At 46.4% G+C, this 22,611-nt stretch overlaps 1 protein-coding gene across 1 annotated transcript; it reads left to right on the forward strand.

Moving 5' to 3' along the window:
- Window positions 1-12,504: 12,504 nt before the first annotated feature.
- LOC136499627 (subtilisin-like protease 4) lies at window positions 12,505-13,413 on the forward strand. Its single transcript, XM_066495216.1, has one exon. The coding sequence runs from the start codon at window positions 12,505-12,507 to the stop codon at window positions 13,411-13,413; it is 909 nt and encodes a 302-aa protein (XP_066351313.1).
- Window positions 13,414-22,611: the final 9,198 nt, after the last annotated feature.

The raw sequence follows: 22,611 nt of genomic DNA on the forward strand, positions 1-22,611 counted from the left end.
CGAACGTTTTGAGCCTAATTAGTCAACGATTGGACAATTATTACCAAATACAAACGAAATGCTACAGTACATTGCAGTGTCGAAGAAATCCGGCGGCGCCAAATCGGTGGGCAACTAAACATGGCCTTCGCTCGCGCTTCGGTTCCTGCCTGCACGATATCCCGAGCATCGGCACACCAGAGGTGGGAGGGATTGAGACCAACCAAATCATTTGCATAAAAAACAAAAGGACGCCCAAAGAAAATGACGCGTGGGTTGGGACCACATGGGCACGGCGGGGCCAGGCGTCAGGGGCACACGTCGCTCGTGTGTGGCCGACTGGTCGAGCGCAGCATATATTTGAGGACACACTCGTGTGCTTGTGTGTGTGTGGCGTGCCTCTCCTCTCACGTTGCGGACTTGTGGGTGCAGGCAGCCACCGCTGTCGTGTGGCACGCCGGGATTCGGACTTAACGCGGTCAGGGTCGTACTACCACCAGCGCACAGGCACAACTCATACGTGCCTAACGCCAGTCTCCGTGAGAGTTTCGTGGCTCAGTTTCAACGCACTCATATGTATATATTAGAAATAGTGCAGAAGAGTTTTAAACTCTTTCTACTCTCATAAAACTCTCATTATTTCTCTTTTCATCGATACAATATCATGTCAGCATATTTAATACCCATGAAACTCTCATTGAGACTAGCCTAATTCAAGTTCCGCTCACTTTGCGAAGAGAATATTGTGTTCTTGCCCACTACTTTGACGTTCAATCGTGATTTTACCCTTGTTTTTGTCATCGTTGTGATTTTACCACTGCTTTATAACTACTAAGGCTCAGTTTACCTTTTTTTTTACTCCATTAGCGATATTTGGAATAAAAAAATTTAAAAACAACAAAATCCTTCACGGTAAGATCAAAGGACAATAATAACCCTCGTCCACTCCTACCTTCCCAAGTATCATCTTCTACCATGGCCTCTCTATCTCTCGTTCTCCTCTGAAACCTTAGCAGTGGCGCGCGCGTGCGGCGGCTGGGCGGGTCCCTGCTCCCGCGGCTATGGTTTGACGCGACGGCACGGCTCCCCGTTGGTTGGCGGCCGGCGAGGTTGCCGTCCCCTCGTTCTCTGCTCGGCGCCGCCAATGGCAATGGCCAGCTTGAGCTACGCCCGTCGCGTTCCCCGCCCTCCGTGCCATCTCCTCCCAACCGCGTGCACCACTGCCTCCGCCACTTCCTCCTCTCCGCCTGGCGCACCTTGGCCGAGCCGGAGCAGCCCCGATGTCGGGCCGTTGCCGCTGCCACCGTGGGCGCGCGTGGCCAGCCGGTCGAGTGCCACTCCTGGCCGCACTGCTACAAGCCGCAGGCGCGGTGGATCACCGGCCCGCCCGCGCTGCACACAGTCTCTGCCGCCGCCGGCCACCCGCCTGGCCGGGATCGGGAAGTTTGGGCCTCTGTTACGATAGGAAGAAGAAGAAGGGCAGAAAAAGAAAATAGAAAGAAATCTAGGGTTCCAGTTGTAAAGGTACCTGAGACAAGTTTTGGTGGAAGGGCAAATGTAGAATTGGAGAAAGTCCAAGGTTTCCGATGCAAAGCGTGTTTTCTTTTTCCTGCTAACTTTTTCTTTTATATGTAAATAGGATGAAACTTCCATAATTCATAGTAAATAGTAGAAAATTCATAAAAAGAAAAATGAAGATGCTTTGTAATCCTTGTGAGTAGATCTATGCAGTAGAAGTATAATATAGCATGATTTAGTATAAAGTTTTTATTGTATGGCAGAGGCAATTTCGTGTAGGCAAATTTGTCCTTACTCAGCCCATTTAACACCGTTAGCTGCTGTTCACGGAGTAGGGGTAAACTTAAGATTCGTTTTCAAAAAGTATGGTAAAATCACAACGATGACAAAAATAAACGTAAAATCATAATTGGACATTAAAGTAGGGGGCAAGAATGCAATAGCCCCCTTTGCAAAAGTCGCTATCTCTATGGTATATATCGGAGAGAATTTCAGCGTTGCCACTAAAATCTATACCCTCCGATCCCCTTATATACATTATTATATATAGAAGGATTCGATCCGATGCATCTCATGGTAATCGTATCGGCATAGGTTTCTGTCTTGAGGCTCTGCAACGAGCAACTGCTCGCCGTAGCCGTAGGACTTGGGAGCGCCTCTGCCTGCCGTGGCTGCAGCAGAGACCAGACACCCAGCCGTGCACCCAGGCCACTTCTTCTCTGTCCTCCCTCAAAAGGCTCGACTAGTCTCTCCCCTCTCGATGCTCCATTCATGGCGATGCAACGCAACTCCTGTGCATGTTTCACGCTACGCTCTGCGATCAACATCTGTAGGAGTACGTTGCCTCCTTGGCTGCAGAGGTGCACCCAGGCCACTTCTTCTCTGTCCTCCCTCAAAAGGCTCGACTAGTCTCTCCCCTCTCGATGCTCCATTCATGGCGATGCAACGCAACTCCTGTGCATGTTTCACGCTACGCTCTGCGATCAACATCTGTAGGAGTACGTTGCCTCCTTGGCTGCAGAGGAAAACGGATCATTTATCAACAAACAAATTTTATTTTAGAAAAAATAAAGGAAAACGGATCCTAAGGCCCTCCACAGCGTGGGGCTTGAGTGGTGCCAGAACAAGAGAGAGATGATCGAAGAGTCACTCCGCACGCTGCAGCTAGTGGTGCCAGTTCCAGAAAAATGAGGAGCGGCGCAACTACTTTCGCCGTTGTCTGCTACGTGAAAAGCTGGTAAAAGTACTGCTCCGGTCCCACTTCTTCTCGCTGTATTGCTGCAGTATAGACTGTTGAGGGTTTTTAATGCCTGACTTTGCATGCTCGAAGAATCCCAGGAGTGAAGCTTCACACTGCAACATTCTAGGCCGATGTCAGTTACTGCTCATGGGACCCAAAGATTCTTTTGAGCACCACTCCACGTTGTGGAGGGCCTAAAGCCGTAGGTACAATGCAGTGCAGGAGTCCCTGCCAGTGGGCCCAGGCCCGAGCCTAAAAGTCGGTGTCGGCCACGGCGACTGCTACCTGATTCCACCGCTGCAGGTCTAGGCCTGTATCTATGCACCCTAAGGGCTTGTTCAGTTCTCGACAAAATCATCTTCCGGAAAGAATCCAGTTGGATTAGTTATGTAATTTACCCAAACAAGGCCGGCCTGCTCCTCCGCCAGGAGCCCCGTCCACGTCACCCAAAATTCTACCGTTCATTGGATCTTGACCATCGACGGCTCAGGTTGTTTTCATCTGATTCTACTGAGATCAGCTTCTGATTTTACTGCTTAGCTTCTACCTGGTCTCTTGTACCAGAAACGACTTGCTCTTGCTTCTCATTAGAATCTGTAAAAACTAAATATATACTCAGCTTCCCTTCTCTTCCCTTACCTAGAAACTTCTCGGCCCGTCCCGATCCATCCATCCCGAGAAAAAAATCCTCCCTCTCGCTCTCTTTCCCATCTGCCGACGCCCACAGGGGCGGCGACGTGGGGAGATCGTGCCACGCTGCTGCCGTCCTCCTCCTCTGCCGCCCTCCCCGCCCTCCTCCGCCATCTCATCCTCCTCTCTCCCCTTACCTCCCGAGATGCTGGCGCCATCTCATCCTCCTCTCTCCCCTTACCTCCCGAGACGGTGGCGGGCGCAAGGACATGGCGCTGCTTCGAGCGGCATCGCTTGAAGCGTCGTGGCGGCGGGTCGAGCCGGCGGCTCCCTTCCTCTTCCCCATCCTCTGTGCGGCCTCTTGATGCTTCGTCTCGCTAGGGCACGTGTGCTCCTTTGGCCGGTGAAAACTTAGGTACCATTCCGGATGGGCCTAACCCTAGACCCCGCCGTGCACTCTTTTCTCTTCTGCCTCCCCTTCCCTACAGTTCGATATTTGCGGTTCTCTACTCTTTGATTCATAGCTATTGTAGGTTTAGGATTTTGAGCCAAGTTTATGTGCTAAAATATGGTGCTCTGGTATGCTCTACGACTTTCATGCGCTTTTGATCAATGGTCTTACATTCATGTTTTTTTTAATTTGGCATATGATTGATAGTCGAGGGCTTCAATTTATTTGTTTTTAGATATAACAAGACTACTAGGCCTATTAAACAAGGGGTTGTTCCTATTATAATATTTTGTTCATTTATTGTGGCAGTTCGAAATCTAAAATATATTAAACACGCGTTGTGCCTTGTGCCTCTTTAATTGATCCTGGTGCTTATATTTTTTACTCTATATTGGTACCTAAATGTTGATCCCAGTGCTCATATTTTCTACTCTATGTTGGTACCTAAATGTCTAATGGATCAACTACATCAAACCGATCTACCGCTGCATCTCGGTTCAATGGTGTCTCTTAGGCCTTGTACACACCTATATATAATGTTTCCTTCTTTTTATAGTCACGGTTAGAAGTCTTAAATATCTTAGACAGCGCCATGCCTTATGTCTTTTTAGCTTATGTCGATGCCCATATATTCAGCTCACTTTATTTAGGAGGCTAGCAAAATATCCAACGTATCTGCTAACTAATATTAAATATCTTATCCTATTTATCAGCACATGACTTTGTTAATTATATTTGTCAGCAATATTTATGAATCCACCTTCAGATACAAGTAACACCATATTTTTATTAGATTAATGTGCTTTGGTACTCAATAGTAACCTTACTTGACTTTTCTACAGGTTTCGTCATCCGCCTGCTAATGGGTTTGTTAACTATTTTTCATCGACATGGACCTTAGTTCATTGGCTTTGTTGTTCACAAAGACGGTTAGTTTGGCTAACTAAAAAAAATATGAGCAGCCTTGAACTCCTTAGTACCACCTCTTGGAATTACAGTTTTACTGAAATGAATTATTCGTAGGCTCATCTGTTGGCCCTCTTATGAATCCTGCTAATGCTTGGTCTGCTATGATTCCTGCTGCAATCTCCGCTTCAGACTATTAACTAAATGAACCTTACAAGTTGATTGTACAAATTAGAAGTTCACACATATTAGAAGTTCATATTACAGATCTTGAATTTCCATTAGTAGTTCTAGATTTGTCTACCACATTAAGAAGCAATTTATTCATTACAAACTTGGTATTAAAAGAAGAAAATCCATGTTGATTGGTACATTCACTGAAATATTGTGTTTCCTGTGCTTACTCACACTTAGATTTGAGGCTCCCTCTTCATAACACTGTTTAACTGCTAATGTCGGTTTATTGTATGGAGTATTGCTTCATCTGGTTGAAGTGCTATTTCAGTAATGTCTCTTCTGAGCAGATTGTATTTTTCGTTTAGACAGGCTAGCCTTGTGTCTTGGTTCCAGTAATTTGATAACATGGTGGTATGCTCTATTTTTTCAGAGAAACAAGAGGCAGTGAGGAAGCTGATGGAGACCTTAGGTATCTCAGGTATCTATCAATATTTTTTCTGTATCTCTGAATGTCTTTCCTCCTAATGTTACAGCAGTCAGTGCTGTCATTCGTATCCTTGCGATGCAGCTGTGTGAGGTCAGCTTCCAATTCTCTTAATTTTTTCTGTATATAGAATAATGTATGATACCAATTAGGATAGTTACCTTTTTGTAAACAGCAGTGTTGAATTCTTTCGGTCCAGCACTAGCTATGTCTGACAATGATTAATGTTGATCATGATGATCTTCTTTTACCTAAATTAGGTGAAACAATACAATCTGATAATGGATTGGAAGCAGCGCTTACACACACATACCCACGTACACACTGCACTGATCAACCATAAGTGTTCCTTCCTGATTACTGAAGCATGGATATAGTTGAAGATTCAGTGAACCAAACAGCTATGCCAAGGTACACACATCAGCAGGTGCAACTTTATAAATCCTTACTGCTCTGCAGGAATTGTTACTTCCTTTATTTGCCATAGGGCTGCGGTAGGAAAGATGTATCTAGATTAAAGCCGGTCTATTTTTTTAGGAAACAAGGAGGGGGGTCTATTTTTCACCACGATGCCAAAAGTTAATAATGCTATATTTAGTTTTGTTAGTGCTCCTATGTGCACCAAAATAGCATCCTCTATTCCTATGTGGCCATGGTTCAGTGTGTATCTTAAACTTACACTGGATAGAATAATATGTTGTGACGAGCCTCCATAGTATACTGTGCAGGTTACTAAAAAACTCATTCTAGATAAAAAAAAGAATTACTTCATATCCTCCATTCATTATTCTATGCCTTCAATACCTTGGGCCTAAAGAGAATTCAGGATCTAACTTTTCTAGAGTACGGTGGTGGTGGAGATTTCCTCAGTATAAAATTGAAAATCCTGAAATGAAACATGTGTGTGCTTCTATGGAATAATTGCAGTATGGTTCTGCTCCTGCTTTCTATTGAGTAACTAAAGGTGCTCATACAGATAAAAAGTGGTATGCATTTCCATTAGTTTTGTACCATTAAATGGTGATGTTATGACCGGCATCCATTATCAGCGCAGGAGGCCCAATCGTGGCTAAGGAGACGCCGGTATTAGAGGGCCCAAGGGCCAGAGTTATATTATTTATAATATTAGGAAGGGGTTATTTATAAATTATTATTAGCAGGAGACTAGAAATATTTGTAAGACAATTATTGTGGAATTAGGCAGAAACAATATAACTGTTTCCGGCTTCCCTCAGGGAGCCGGGAGCTTGCCTAATTCCCGGTGTGCGGCATGGCCGTCCGAAAGGGCCCCGACGGTGGCTGCCTTCCGACACGGAACGGCGCGGCGCAGTGGATCCCCGCAGCTGGCTGTAGGCGCCGCTGCCCCCTGGCTCCTCGGCGCTGCCTCCTGACGTCGATCCGCGTCGCCTCGACGAAACCCTAGCTTGACACTTCATCATCGACCGCGCCAGTGGTTCTGCTCGGCGGCCACATCTACCGGTACGTAGTCCTCTTCTTCTCTTCCCTCATTTGATGCCTCCTCCGCCAGAATCCTCTCTCCTCCACGGACGTGCAATGGCCGGTGCCAACGTCCGGAACGCCGCCCGCGATTCGTGGCGCAACGGCTCGACCGGGCCCCGTCGGTACCCGACGATGCGGGTACCCCTCGGCGCGGCCTGCTCCCGTCAGAAGCCTCCGGCCCAGCTTCAAATCCAGCCAGTACAGACGCAGGTGCTGCCTTGCTTCTCTCCTACCTCCTTTTTGCTTTCAGTTCCGTGTTAGTCTTTAAAATCCATGCATGCCAGGTGCTATTTTCTAAAATGTTGTCGTACGTATATGTTGGATTCTTCAAATTGTTATTCCGTACTTAATTAAGGAAACCTCGTCAAATGGTCAGACCAATTGTTTAAATTTGAGTTATGCCGTTAGATGCTTTCCGCACAATTTTTTGTCCCAGATAATTTGTTGCTCCACAATTGCTTACCCAAACCTTCTACAAAGAGACAGTTCTATAACGACTGCTAATTTGGCAATGTCTTTTTTTTTATTATGTAGTTTTTCCAGGCCAGACAATTGTTTTTGAGTACTGTCCATGTCTTGGAGTGTTTTGTGCACCAGTGCTGTGATTGGCCTCAGATTTAGACACCACATAATTTGATTAAGTTTTACTGCCTTCCTTGGCTCCCAGAGGATTTAACTAAACAAAAGTAGATCTCGGCTGCAAATTTTTTAGAGTATTTCAATTTAGGCTTCGTAATTTTAGTTCATCTGTTCTACCATGATCCCAACCGAATCTTGATTTTGGGATACCAGCCACCAAAGCATTTCCCATGAATGGTCTTACCCTATTATGTTTATTTCCTTTCTTACATTTGTTGATTTGGAATTTTGGATACCATCCTTGCTCACCCTTTATTTGATTATTATGCATGCTAAACAGTGGTACCTCCATCCTCATCTTGCTATGAGAGAACGCATCTATAGGAACAAATGCTGTGGAATATACGCCGCATAGTTTCTAGCTAATATTGAGAGGAGAGCTGCAAATTTTTCTTGCTTCCATTTCCCCTCAATATTTTTTAAAGAATTTCCAATAGCAGATCAGATTAAACTCTGGACTTCCATTTTTGTTATACATTACAAACCAGTAAAGCATCGTCTGATTCCTTTCCTGTAAATAGTTCCTAGGTGATGGGTAACCTCATTTCTCTACCATATTTCTTCACTCTGTTTCCTTCCTTGAATTACTACATGCCTTATTCTCTTTAATCCCTATCACCACACTCATCATGCTCTTCATCACCCACTTTTTGCTCCTATTTTTTTGGTCTTATTGTTTCACTACATAAAAATCTGGCTATGTGTAGTTTCCCATATAAAAAAAAAATGGTACAGCAAGAAATTTCGTATGGCAGATCAAATTTTTGCCAGGCTTATTGCATCAACCTGTAGAGTAAAGTGAATGAAAATTGAATGAACACTTTTGTAACAAATGCCGAGTCACACTAAATTAAATGAGCAATGCAAATTACTCTCCGAATATTGAATAATCGATGATATCCTAAGAAACTGTGCAATTCATATTACGATTTTGATTGTGCTCATCAAATTGATTTGCCTTACATAAGAACTCATGCAAATTTTACTGCTCCCCATATCCAGGTTCCCCTGATGCTGCTCCCTTCTTCCTTTTGCAGCGCCTAGGAATGGAGACCTACCCATCTAATCAGGCTAGGTGTGTGATGAAGCGCATATGCTACTCTCTGGAGTTTGGAGAACCAGGTCATTTGCCTGATCCATATGTTGAGATTGGATGAAAAGCTACTTTCTACAGCATAGGATTATGGGAAGGAAATATCACTTGTGAGTGATGATGAATTCATTATAGCAGATTGCAGGTTGTTTCATCCATATGTTGACATCTGATGAAAAGCTACTTTCTGCATCACATGTTTCTGGAAGGGAAATACCACTTGAGAGTGATGATGAATATCATAAGGATTCAATGTTTGAAACTGCTGAATCAAGTGATTTTGATGACGAAATCGAAGGCAATATTGTGCAAGATAGACCTGTTAAGGTAGACAATGGTAATGTTCGACCACGCAATGATTCGAGCAGAGTTACGAAAAAAAAAATTGAAGCAAGCAGTATGTCTTTGCTGCTACGGTGATAAAACTTATGTTTCTAAATTTTACGTGTCTAAGCTATTTAAAGAAATGCTGATGATAAATGGGAACTTGCCAATATCATACCGATGCATGCTTGCTAATATATTTTCGGCAGTTTCTCATTTCTATAGATGAGTCCACATCCATACATCTAACCATCTCATTTTAAACTTGCAGCCTAGGTCGTCTTGGTTCCATACATTGTCGAAGACAGAATTACTGTCATAGGTCTTCTCACATTATCTTAGTGAGTTCCTACATGTTTGTGCTGTGCTCTTTATGCATGATACCAGGGTTGGTTTGCATTTTTTTCTATTTGGTTAAGTACCTCTCAGGTTCTTCATGTCCCTGTTTACATTTCAGGGCCAGATAGCATGGGATTTCAAATTCTTCGTGCACTTCGCTTTGGAATGAATGATTTAAAGCTACTTTATCAGATATCGTAGATGGTACGGGCCTTGTGCTTCGTTAACTTCGCCACCTGCTTTCTTACCATGCCTCTGATCTTACAGGAATATTAGAAGCAAAGAAAATTAAAGTGTTTTGCTTGTTCTTCCCATTGCAGTATCTTTAGTTTATTCTGTTTACCTTGGGTGTCTGCTTTTTACCATGCCTCTTTTCTTAGAGTAGAGTGTTAGAAGCAAACAAAGTTAAGTCCTTCGTGTGTTTTTCTCATTGGGTTCAGGGGCTGCCAGCCATCATATTTGTAGTGATCATATTCCTTATGCCTCACAGACAACAGAGAGCTAACAAAAGCAAATCTGCATACAGATCCATCCACCTGGGATGCTTCCCTGGGAAGCTTCTGTCTCCACGGATAGTGACCTCTGAGACCGAGAAGCGAGATGCTAACAAGGTCATCACCGAGTGCTTGACCTACAATGTTTAATTACCTGAACCTGTCACCGTGTGTATAAACTATGTGTCATCATATCAGCACTGCCGTTGCTACCTAGCATGAACTCTAATGTATAAAGCTTGCAAGTGTCGTCAACTGTTATGTAAGGGACCATTACCGCGCTTATCACATCTATGTAAAATATATGTACATAGCATCCTCATGCTACGACCATGAGGAGTTGTTGCTAAAGATTAGTTGATTGTTCAATTCTGCGTTGTATCTTTGGTTGGATAACCGACGCGCGCAATGACGCGCGCAACATACTAGTTTATATAAGCTTCAGCAAACCGGAATGATTCAGGGCTCAATCCCCGCCTACCGAACGAGCCCTAAGCTAGGCCTACGTTCATCAGAAAGTTGACGTGCTGCTCCAGCGACCGGCGAGGGCGGCAGCAACCAGGTACTGTATATACGAATCCTTGTCCTATGACTATTATGATCTCTAATTGTGAATCTTCTCTTTGTGCAATTGTTTAATCTTTGACTAATTGTTATTCTAAATTTTCATAGTACCATGCATGTCTTTTTTTTTAAAAAAATCATAGTACCATGCATGTCATCAAGAAAGTACATATGCTTCTGGCAACGGCAAAAAAAAGAAGAAAAAGGGCGATTGATGATTTGATATACAATCATAGATAGGAGCTCTTCATATGAATTTCTTAAGCGAAATTAGCAATGAGTAGCGCTAGTGTAGCAGTAATAATATCTTTATATATAACAATGCCCAAAATTTTAGTTCCATTAATTCTAGTAGGTCCAAAAAACCCCAGGCGAGGACGAGCATCTCAGTATTATTTTGAAATTTCCTCCTGTGCTAGCTGCTGCAACGAGCCAACGACGACTCTGCACGTAGGCGATGGCTAGCTGGGCGGCCGGGTCGGTCTTCCATGCTTTTCTGCAGACCGTATATATATATCTATATACTAGCTAGCTGGGTTGGCCACTTTATATATATAGGCCTTGTTTAGATAAGTTTTTCCACTCTCTCTTCATCACATCAAATCTTTGGACACATGTATAGAGTATTAAATGTAGATAAAAAAATAACTAATTACACAGTTTGATTGTAAATTACGAGACGAATCTTTTGAGCCTAGTTAGGTCATGATTGGACAATAATTGTCAAATACAAACGAAATTGCTATAGTGCCAAATACTGATTCATAACCTCAATCTAAACAAGGCCATACAAGGATTCGATCCGATGCATCTCATGATCATCGTATCAGCATACTCCCTCTGTCCCAATTTAATTGTCGTTTTTGGTGTCCGTGCCACAACTTTAACTCAATTTGTACAAAATATGTGCAACATTTGTGTCTCCAAATAAATTTGTTAAAAAACTAGATTCAAAGATCTTTCCAACGATGCTAATTATGTATCATAAATAATAATATTTTTTAATATATATTTTGTTAAAGTTGTTTCTTGGGAAACGAGAACGACAGATATTCTGGGACGGAGGGACGCATCGCTTGCTGCTAGTATGCATGTGAGTATGTGACACTGCTGCCACAAGTCCCTAGCGAGCCTGCCTGAAAGGATATCGTCAATGGCCTCTGCTGGTTGGCTGCTACCGCTACCAGCAGATCAGAGACCAGAGCCTCTGTAGAACCTGTTGTTGAACAATGGCGCCCACCAGGTACGTGGTCCTTGCTGCATGGCTTTACATCGACGTAGCACTCGCTGGTGTAGCTAGCTAGGACGAGAGGCCTTTAATTTTTTTTGACACGACGACCGATCGACCAGCCTGAAATTCCTATGTAGCGCGCGCGCACACACACACATTAGGCGTTTAAGCTACACGGATCGATCACTGTCGCCCAAGCATGATCACCTAGCCAGGGAGCATTTCGGATGGGCGCCAGAGTATCCCGGGACGGAATACGATACGGCGTGCAGGGAGAGAGGATGACCATGGCGCGCAGCAAGTGGCCTATTGCTGCTGCGATCGACGGCGCGTGCCCGGCCGGCCGGCGTTGATGTTCGTTACGCTACGCAGGAGCCCGACCCGATCGACGTCCATGGACCATGCATCTCGCAAATGCGCTAGTAATGTACTAGCTAGCTGCCACAAAAGCCGAGCATAGTCGTTGGCAGTACGTATACATAGATAGCTAGCTAGCTACTAGCTGGGTGGTCGACGAATCCCCTTGTATATATAGAAGGATTCGATCATCATCGCACTGTTGTACACAAGCCAATTAAAGCCGCTAGCATGCATGTTGCAGCAGGCGCGTTCGCGGTCGTTTTATTTGTTATACGTGGTCATCCGATCCGCCACGATCATCCGTATGCATGTATACCGACGGTGCGTGGCTGATGGACATTATATTGTGCCCGTGTACCGCCCGCGAGTTCAATTCCAAGTCCAACCCACGCAGCTAGCTGGGCCGGCTTGTGTAGTATAGTGTGTGTCTATATATATATATATATATATATATATATATATATATATATATATATATATATATACACACACACATACTTGATTGCCGCAGCCCGCAGCGCACCAATCTTCCACTGCTACCGCTCGCCAGCCACCGCTCCCGCTCGCCCGCAGCCATGGCGAGCAGCATGCTGCTGCTGCTCCTGGCGGCGGTCGCGTCCACCACCGCCGAGCTGAACGAGAGGGATCCGCACGTTGAGCTAGCGTCCACCAACGCCGAGCTGCTCAAGGCGGTGGTCGCGTCCACCTCCACCACCGCCGAGCTGGACGAGAGGGAGCCGCACGTCGAGCCAGCCGACGAAGGCGGCTACAAGATGTACATCATCCTCCTCGAGCCACCAGAAGGAGGCCAAGATGCCGATGCTGATGCTGCCAGAGTAGAGGCCTGGCACCGCTCCTTCCTGCCGTCGACGACGACTGCACAAGGCAAGCCCAGGCTGCTCTACTCCTACCGGACCGTCTTCACCGGCTTCGCCACGTGGCTGACGGAGGAGGAGCTGAAGGAGCTCTCCGCCAAGCCGGGCTTCGTCCGCTCCTTCCCGAACATCATCTACCGCGCGCAGACGACGCACACGCCGTCGTTCCTCGGCCTGCCGAACCGCATGGGGGAGGCGCCCGACAACTGGCCCGGCAACGGCGGCCGGGGGGTCATCATTGGTGTCATCGATCACGGCATCGATGACACCCAGCCGTCGCTGGAGGACGCTGGGTTCCAGGACATGGCCCCGCCGTTCTGGAGGGGGTCGTGCCATCCGGCCATGAAGTGCAACAAGAAGTTGATCGGGGAGAAGAACATGTACGTCCCCAAGGGCGACGTCACCCCGCCCTACGACACGGACAACGGCCACGGCACGCACGTGGCGACCACCGCGGCCGGCAACTTCGTCGCCAACGTCTCCATCAACGGCCTTGCCGCCGGCACCGCCTCCGGCGTGGCTCCTTACGCCCACCTGGCAATCTACAAGGCGTGCGGCGGCCCCCAGGGAGACTGCCCCGGGACAGCCGTGCTGAGGGCCTTCGACTAGGCGGCGGCGGACAGGGTGGACATCATATCCGATCCGTGTCCATCGCCGCGAGCACCAATCCCACGTTCGACCAAGACGCCGTCGCCATCGGCAGCTTCACCGCCATGCAGAAAGGCATCCACGTCGTCGCTTGCGCCGGTAACGATGGCCCGAACGCATCCTCTGTCCAGAACACCGCGCCATGGCTGCTCACGGTGGGCGCCAGCACGGTGGACCGGTATTTCCCGGCCACCGTGTACCTTGAAGGGCCCGCGGATAAAGCTCACGATTCCGCCGTCGGAGAGGCTCTTACGGATAGGATGAAGCTCCTCCTGACGACGCCGCCGCCGAGTTGGAAGCGTCTCCTGTTCCGTACCGAGGAGCTTCGCAGTGTTAAGATCATTTAGGATCTCTAGCAGTAGATCTAGGAGGAAAATAGTTGGATTCGTAATAACACATGCATATCTAAACTTAGAACACTACACCGAGAGGGAGATAGGGAAGAGGTGCTGGTGTTGAACCTGAGCCCTCGGAGGAAGTCGTGGTTGAGCTGGAGCCGGCCATCTCAGGTTCGGTGATGAAGGTCTGCGCACGGGCAGCGACGGGCGGAGTAGAGGTGACACAGACGTCGATGCAGTGCAGACGGACGGCGTAGCAGTGGCGACGGCGAAGTCAGTGGAGCTTCCCGTCGCTGGTTGCGCGCCCTCTCAGATCGGTCTAGGGTTTGTCGGTGGGGTTTGCGGCTCACGATGAACCTCGTACCTCGAGCCGCCGGCCCCCACCTCTATATATAGCGTAGTGCGACGGGGGCCTACCAACCATGTAGGGTTGGGCGCAACCGATCAGGACGCGCGACCAAGGCCCAATAGGCCGTTGGGCTTATTGGTTGGGAGATCAATCTAACATTCTCCCCCTTGATCTCACTATTACTTTTATCTTTAAACTTTAAACTTCAATCCTTTTATCCTTACTCATTTCTTCACAGATGATGCATAGAGCATGTTTCATCGTCACAGTCAATCGCCGATAGATTTAACAGCTACAATGCACGTCTCTGATCTGAAATAGTTACTTTAACTTTTGGGCCCTTTATAGTCCAGGAATCATAGGCTTTCCCTTAAACCCATGCCGGCTACATATTCTCTGAACACGTTGGGTGGCAAGCCTTTTGTAAGCGGATCCACGAGCATCTTTTCGGTACTTATATGCTCAAGACTTATCATTTGATCCCGGACTTTATCCTTCACATCATAATACTTTATGTCAATGTGTTTGGCAGCACCACTTGACCTATTGTTGTGAGCAAGACTTTCTTTACTAATTTCCAGTGTTCTATTCCAGGATTGCTCTAGAATCTACCAAGTAACCCGATAACAAATGCTAAGTCAGGGCGCGTACACACTTGAGCATATTGCAAGCTTCCAACAGCTAAAGCATATGGAACCACTTTCATTTGATCGATCTCATATTGGTTCCTAGGGCATTAAAAATCCCCATATCTGTCGCCCTTGACTATAGGAGCAGGTAAGGGACTACATTTGTGCATACTGAATTTCTTTAAGACTTTTTCTATGTATGCTTTATGTGACAGTCCTAATACCCCTTTACTTCTATCTCGGTGAATCTCGATCCCTAGAACGAACGAAGCTTCACCAAGATCTTTCATATCAAATTTTGAGGACAAAAACTTCTTTGTTTCCAGTAGTAGATTGACATCACTACTAGCAAGTAAGATATCATCCACATACAGGACAAGGAAGATAAACTTCCCATTCTTAAACTTTGCGTAGACACAATTGTCCTCAACATTATCTTTAAACCCAAAATTCTTTATTGTCTGATCAAACTTCAAGTACCACTGTCTTGAAGCTTGTTTTAATCCATAAATTGATTTCTTTAGGCGGCATCTCAAACGTTCTTTTCCTTCCATGACAAAACTTTTTAGTTGTGCCATGTAAACATTTTCTTCTAAGTCTCTGTTGAGAAATGCCGTCTTTACATCCATCTGATGTAATTTTAAATCGTAATATGCCACTAATGCCATTATGATTCTGAAGGAATCCTTACATGAGACTAGAGAAAGGGTCTTATTGTAATCAATCCTTTCTCTTTGTGTAAAGCCTTTTGCCACAAGTCAGGCTTTATATCTCTCTATATTTCCTTGAGAGTCAAGTTTTGTTTTGTAGACCCATTTACAGCCTACTGTTTTGGCTTCTTTAGGAATTATCTCCAAATCCCAAACTTTATTTGCATTCATTGATCTCATTTCATCTTCCATGACCTCAAGCCACTTTGATGAATGATCACTTTTCATGGCTTCTTCAAATGAGGTGGGTTCATCCTCCATTTGAAATTCCTCATTGTTGTACACTTCATAATCAGCAGGAATAGCTGATTTTCTAACTCTTTGAGACCTTCTAGGGGCCTCCTCATTTAGCACATTTTCTGTTTGAGGCTGTTGTTGCTCCCCCTCATGTGTGGCAATAGGTTCTATAGGATCCTGAGGAACAGGTTCCTCATCATCATTCATTGTTGCCACAGGCGGGATAACAACAGGTGCTGGCACCACAGTGTCTTGTACTGTCGGTGCAGCAACAGCAGGTAGTGAGAAAAATGGCTCATGAATTATTGGAGTGGGTGCATACACCCGCTTCTCTTCAAGGTCAATTTCTCGAGCTACCAAGCTCCCCCTAATCATTTCATCCTCTAGGAAGACAGCGTGTCTTGTTTCCACAAACTTTGTATGTCTGTCAGGACAGTAGAAACGAAAATCTTTTGACTTTTCTGGGTAGCCAATGAAATGGTAACTCACTATTTTGGGATTTAGCTTCCTAATGTTTGGGTTAAAAACTTTAGCCTCAGCAGGGCTCCCCCACACACGCAAGTGGTTAAGTGAGGGTACTCTTCCTGTCCACAACTCATACGGTGTTTTGGGCACCGACTTACTTGGTACTCTATTGAGAATATGAATGGCGGTTTTTAACGCCTCCATCCACAGACTCATCGGTAAAGTGGAGTAACTTATCATACTACGCACCATATCCATCAGGGTACGGTTACGCCTTTCAGCTACTCCATTCTGCTGAGGTTCGCCCGGTGTTGAATACTGGGCAACTATACCATTCTCCTGTAAGAACCTTGCAAAAGGTCTAGGAACTTGTCCATATGGGGTATGCCGACCGTAGTACTCTCCCCCATGGTCAGACCTGACTATCTTAATCTTTAAATCATGCTGATTTTCAACTTCTGCTTTAAATATTTTGAATTTATCCAATGCTTCTGTTCTTTCTTTAATTGGATAAATGTAGCCAAAACGAGAGTAATCATCTGTGAATGTTATGAATGAATCATAACCATCCACACTTTTCACAGGAAAAGAACCACATATATCTGTGTGAATAATCTGTAGAATTCCTGCGCTTCATTTGGCATCTTTCTTAATTTTCTTTACATACTTTTCTTTTATGCAATCTCTACATTGTTCTAAATCTGAGAGCTCTAATGGAGGAAGAATATCATTCTTAACTAGTCTTTCTATTCTCCTCCTCGAAATATGACCTAAACGACAGTGCCATAATTTCGACAACGCATCGTGAGCTCTCTTTCGTTTTCTGTTTACATTGTTCGATGAGGATACATTCTCATTCACATCACATACGGAATTCACATTTTCACGAAGTGATAACAAATAAAGCTCGTCTTGTCGGAAGGCAAGACCAATACATCTATTATTAAACAATATCTGACATTTGCCATTTCCAAAATGGCAATCATAACCATCATGGTCCAACTTTGATACACTAATCAAGTTTCTTTGCAAAGAAGGTACATAAAGAACATCTCTAAGAAAAAGTATGAAGCCATCAGCAAACTGTAGTGGAAGATCGCCAACGGCCTCAACATCTGCTTGTACTCCATTTGCGACTTTAATGAAACTTTTGCTTCTTTGCAAAGTTCTCATCGAACAGAATCCCTGTAATGAATTAGCAACATGAATAGTTGCACCTGAATCAATCCACCAAGTAGATTTTGAAAACTTTACATACAAGGATTCATTTACGAACGTAATAATGTTCTCACCTTTATTTTTCATTATCATCTTTAGGAAATTAGGACAATTCTTCTTATAATGTCCCATCTTCTTACAGTAGAGACACTGATCTTTATCTACTGGGAATTGCTTGTTCTGAGACTGTTGCATGGGACCCTTTTCAGATGACTTGGAGGAAGAGCTGTTATTATAGTTTTTTTTCTTACCTTTTAGGTAGTTGATAGTACCACCTTGTGAAACTTTTATTCTTTCCTCCTTCTGCACACACATGGCTATGAGCTTTTCTAAATCCCATTTTTCAAGCTGTATGTTGTAATTAACAACAAAGGTGTCAAATTCTTTGGGCAAAGAAGCAAAAATCAAATGAATAAGAAACTCATCCTTGAGTGCCAAATCCATTGGTTTGAGCTTAGATGCCAGATTGCTCATTCTCAGTATGTGCTCTCTAATGCCACTGCCGCCACCAGAGTACCTTTCTGTAACCAGCTGCTTGATCAGCTAGGTTGCATATGTCTTTGAAGAGCCAGTGAACTGACTCTTTATTCTTTTTAGGTACTCTGTGACCGTGTCATAGTCTGAAATTAAGCCCACTATTGCAGGCTTAATTGTATTCTTTATCACAGCCAAACATTTTTTATTGGTTGTGACCCACTTTCTGTTTTCAAGGTCAAAAGACATCTTTATGGGAGCAAAGTCCCGCTCTCTGTTCTGCCATACAGCATCAGTCTCATCTGTCTCCCTCACCGGTGCCACAGGTTCTTTGGGACACTGTGTGGTGACAACCCAGTCCACCTCAGCGAGGATGAAAGTCAGGTCTATCTTTTTCTTCCACTCAATATAGTTATCACCTTTTAGAGTGAGGATCTCTTTGATACAACTTATCAAGTTGTATCCTCCTGAAAACACAATTCAAATAGTGTGAGAACACAAATAATAACAACGATAATTGCATGCCTTAGTTCAACGTTGGTCAAAATTAAAACATACAATTATTCTCTACACTAATTCTACATCACCGTTGGGCAGAAATAGAATTAATGTAAGACAAAAACATTATAATATTGCCATTAATCAACGTTGGTCAGAATAACAACAATATTATAATCAATTTAAAACATATCTATTTTCAAAATTAAATTCTCCCGTTGGTTCGAATTTAATAATGAAAATTACATCTTTAAATATGCAGCGGAAACATTAACATTCAATAATCATTTTTCTATTTTCCAGAAGCAACTTTACTATTTACTGAACAAAAATTATCGTTGGATAAATTTTGTACAGAAAATTATCATAAAAATTCAATTCAAATTCATCAAATTGTTTTCTGGAAAATAAGAAAATTAAAAAAACTGTGACTGTACTATTTGTTTGGCCATTTCGGCCCGATCCAGCAGCAGTGCGCGCGGCCCAGAGCCAAAAAGCCCATTTCCTGTGGACGCGCGCGGCGCCTCCCCGCGCCCAGGCCGCAACCTGGGCCCGGGCCAGGAATTCGGCCGAGTAGCATCGCCCGCCTAGGCTCTATTCGGCCTGGAGCGACGCTCGCCGTCAATCTGAATCCGATGGCTAGGCATCGATCTCGAAGGATCAAACCCCCCCCCCCGGCCGCGGCTTCCCTCAACCCTAGCCTCATTCTTTGCCTCCCTTTCTCTCTCATTCGACTAGCGTCGCTCATAGAACAGCCGTAGCAGCAGCCGTCCACGATGGCCAAGGGAGAAGAAGAGCGGCTCCGCCCAGCGCCCTCTCGCCGGCGTGCGTGCTCGCCCGAGGCTGAGCATGCCGCCGTCGAGGGGGCGCATGGTAGTGCCCTGTTGCCATGACCGCAGGTGCAGTGCGGATCTCGGCTCTGTCCCGCACGCAGAGGCGGCGCGGTCCCCTTCCTGCACCATGGCAGTGACGACAGCGGGGAGAGGACCCGGGTAGGATCCCTTCCCCTCCATCCTTTCTCTGTTCATGCTAGGGTTAGGGTTTTGATTTAATTTTGTATTCTTTTCTGATTTGAAATCGGTTCTCTTTCTTTCCTTTTCCCGAGCTCTCTAGAGTTAGGGTTAGGTTTTCTTCATTCGAACCTTCATCTTTTCTCAGATCCGAAGGGGTCGAGGTTAGGGTTCAACCGAACCCTATGTCGGCTGAAGCCCCTAATGACCATCCCCTTTCTGTTAGGGTTAGGTTTTCTCTTTCTTGATCCGATTCAAAATCGGACCAACTTCTTTGGATTTCTTTCGATTGTTTTTCTCTGATCTAGATCCACGTACTTGATAGGCTGGCTCCAATGCCATTGTTAAGATCATTTAGGATCTCTAGCAGTAGATCTAGGAGGGAAACAGTTGGATTCGTAATAACACATGCACATCTAAACCTAGAACACTACACCGAGAGGGAGATAGGGAAGAGGTGCTGGTGTTGAACCTGAGCCCTCGGAGGGAGTCACGGTTGAGCTGGAGCCGGCCATCTCAGGTTCGGTGATGAAGGTCTGCGCACAGGCAGCGACGGGCAGAGTAGAGGTGGCACAGACGTCGATGCAGTGCAGACGGACGGCGTAGCAGTGGCGACGACGAAGTCAGTGGAGCTTCCCGTCGCTGGCTGCGCGCCCTCTCAGATTGGTCTAGGGTTTGTCGGTGGGGTTTGCGGCTCATGGTGAACCTCGTACCTCGAGCTGCCGGCCCCCACCTCTATATATAGCGCAGTGCGACGGGGACCCACCAACCATGTAGGGTTAGGTGCCCCCGATCAGGGCGTGTGACCAAGGCCCAATAGGCCATTGGGCTTATTGGTTGGGAGATCAATCTAACACGCAGGTACTGCGTGTACCCTTTCAAGGAGCTGATGTTAGAATCCTGAACCGGCGAGAGGGAGAAGATGATGAACCCACGCGAACACAGTGGACACACGATGATTTGTTGCTGCAAAGCAGCAACGTTTCTGATTGTATTGCCATGCTTAAATAAGCTATTACAAGGAAATAAGCTATTACAAGGAAACTAATCAAGATCTTTAAACACAATCACAATCAGTGATCATGCGCCTAAATAGCTACTAGAAAATATGGTAAGCTAATCTAGCACACAAGGATTACAATAACAATCTCCTCCTAAGCCTTGCTGTGCTTACTATTTACATCAAGCACGCCGATCTTTCCTCGAAGCTCCTGGAACCGAACAAGCCCGAGCGCTTTAGTGAGAATGTCGCCCAGCTACAGTTTAGTACCTACGAACTCGACGTCGATCAGCTTCCTGTCGCAGCATTCCCGGATGAAGTGAAACTTCACATCAATATGCTTACTCCGGTCATGATGCACAGGATTTCTCATCAAGGCGATGGTGGACTTATAGTCCACCTTGAGCTTGGGTGCGAGGACGGCTCCTCTGACAAGATTAGCCAGCAACCGTGCCAACCAAACTGCCTCGCACGCAGCTCCAGTAGCCGCGATGTATTCCGCCTCGCAGGACGACAGCGCAACCACCTTTTGTTTTGCCGACTGCCATGCAATCGGCCCATCGGCAAGGAAGAAGATGAGACCACTTGTGCTTTTCCGATCGTTAACGTTGCCTGCTAGGTCACTGTCGGAGTAGCCCAGCAGCCGAGGAACTGCTCCCTTCTTTCCTCCCAGATGGTAGTGCACACCCCAGTGCACCATGCCTGCCACATAGCGAAGGACGCGCTTCACAGCTGCCAGATGCTCTTGCCACGGCGCCTCCATGAACCGACTGAGGTAGCCCACCGCGTATGCCAGGTCCGGCCTGGAATTGCACAAATACCTCAAGCTACCAATGAGGCTACGATACTCAGTGGCGTCCACACTTGGCGTCGAGCCTTCCTTCAAAAGCTTCAGCCTCATCTCCATGGGCGTGGCGCTCGCATTGCAACCTGCCAGCCTAGCCTTCTCGAGGATCTTGGTGGCGTAGGCACTTTGGCGCAGCATGTTCCCATGAGCTCCTTGGGCAACTTCGAGGCCAAGGTAGTAGGAGAGGAGCCCAAGATCACTCATGTGGAAGGTGCTCAGCATCTACTTCTTGAACCTCCCCACGACATATGCGTCACCTCCAGTGATGATAAGATCATCGACGTACACGCCCACGATCAGGCACCCTTCTCCTTTGCCATGGGTGTACATCCCGTGTTCGTCGATGTGACGCGTGAACCCGAGCAACAGCAGCTCGGCATCAAGCTTCTAGTTCCATGCGCATGGAGCCTGACGGAGGCCGTAGAGTGCCTTGTGAAGCCGAAGCACCTTGTGCTTGTGCTTGTCGTCGACGAAGCTAGGAGGTTGCTGGACGTAGACTTCCTCCTGGAGCTCTCCATTTAAGAACGCCGACTTGACGTCCATGTGATGGACGCCCCACCCATAGTGCGCCGCGATGGCAAGGAGCAGGCGCATCGACTCCAGTCGAGCGACTAGAGCGAACACCTCTTCGAAATCGATGCCGGGACGTTGCACGTAGCCCTAGGCGACAAAGCGGGCTTTGTACTTGACGATGCTCCCGTTCTCGTTGCGCTTCACCTTGTATACCCATTTCAACCCGATGGCTCGGTGTCTGCGCGGAAGCTCTACCAGCGACCATGTTTCATTGTCGCGGATCGACTTCATTTCCTCCTCCATCGCAGCAACCCAGTTGGGGTCGCCATCGGCTTCTTTCAGCGACCTGGGCTCCTCCACGCTCATGGCCTGGCTCACTGCGTGCAGTTCAGCCTCAACGGTGTCACGGTGTGCCAGTCTAGGTGCTGCATCCGTGCCAAGGATGTTGTCCAGCGTCCGGTACCGGTGCTCCCCCTCCTCATCATCATCAGCGTCAAGGTTTGGGTCAGAGGTGAGCGGTGTCGCGAACTCGACCTGCGTCCCAACCATCAGTGGCGTCGAGAACGGCGATGCAGGTGGAGGTGAGCTCGGTGCGCAAGGTGATGATGAGCACGACGCGGATGGTGGTGAGGAAGCTGGCGAGTGCTGCTCAGGAGACGTCGGCTCTTGGGCCGTCACCTCGGTACGTTGGCGCCGCAGCTCATAGTCGTCCACGATGGTGAAGGGGTGCTCGTTGATGGCGACCGAGGCGTCTTCCTAGTCCCAGCGCGTGCCCTCGTCGAAAGTGGCGTCGCGGGAGACATGAACACGCTCGGTGACAGGGTCATAGAAACGGTACGCCTTTGACCCGTCCTGGTACCCAATGAAGACA

This window comes from Miscanthus floridulus, chromosome 13 (assembly GCF_019320115.1).
Source record: "Miscanthus floridulus cultivar M001 chromosome 13, ASM1932011v1, whole genome shotgun sequence".
In the NCBI taxonomy this organism is placed as follows: domain Eukaryota; kingdom Viridiplantae; phylum Streptophyta; class Magnoliopsida; order Poales; family Poaceae; genus Miscanthus; species Miscanthus floridulus.

What these genes read in the sequence shown, in the direction of transcription:
- LOC136499627 (XM_066495216.1), top strand. Translation starts at nt 12,505, where the DNA reads ATGGCGAGCAGCATGCTGCTGCTGCTCCTGGCGGCGGTCGCGTCCACC.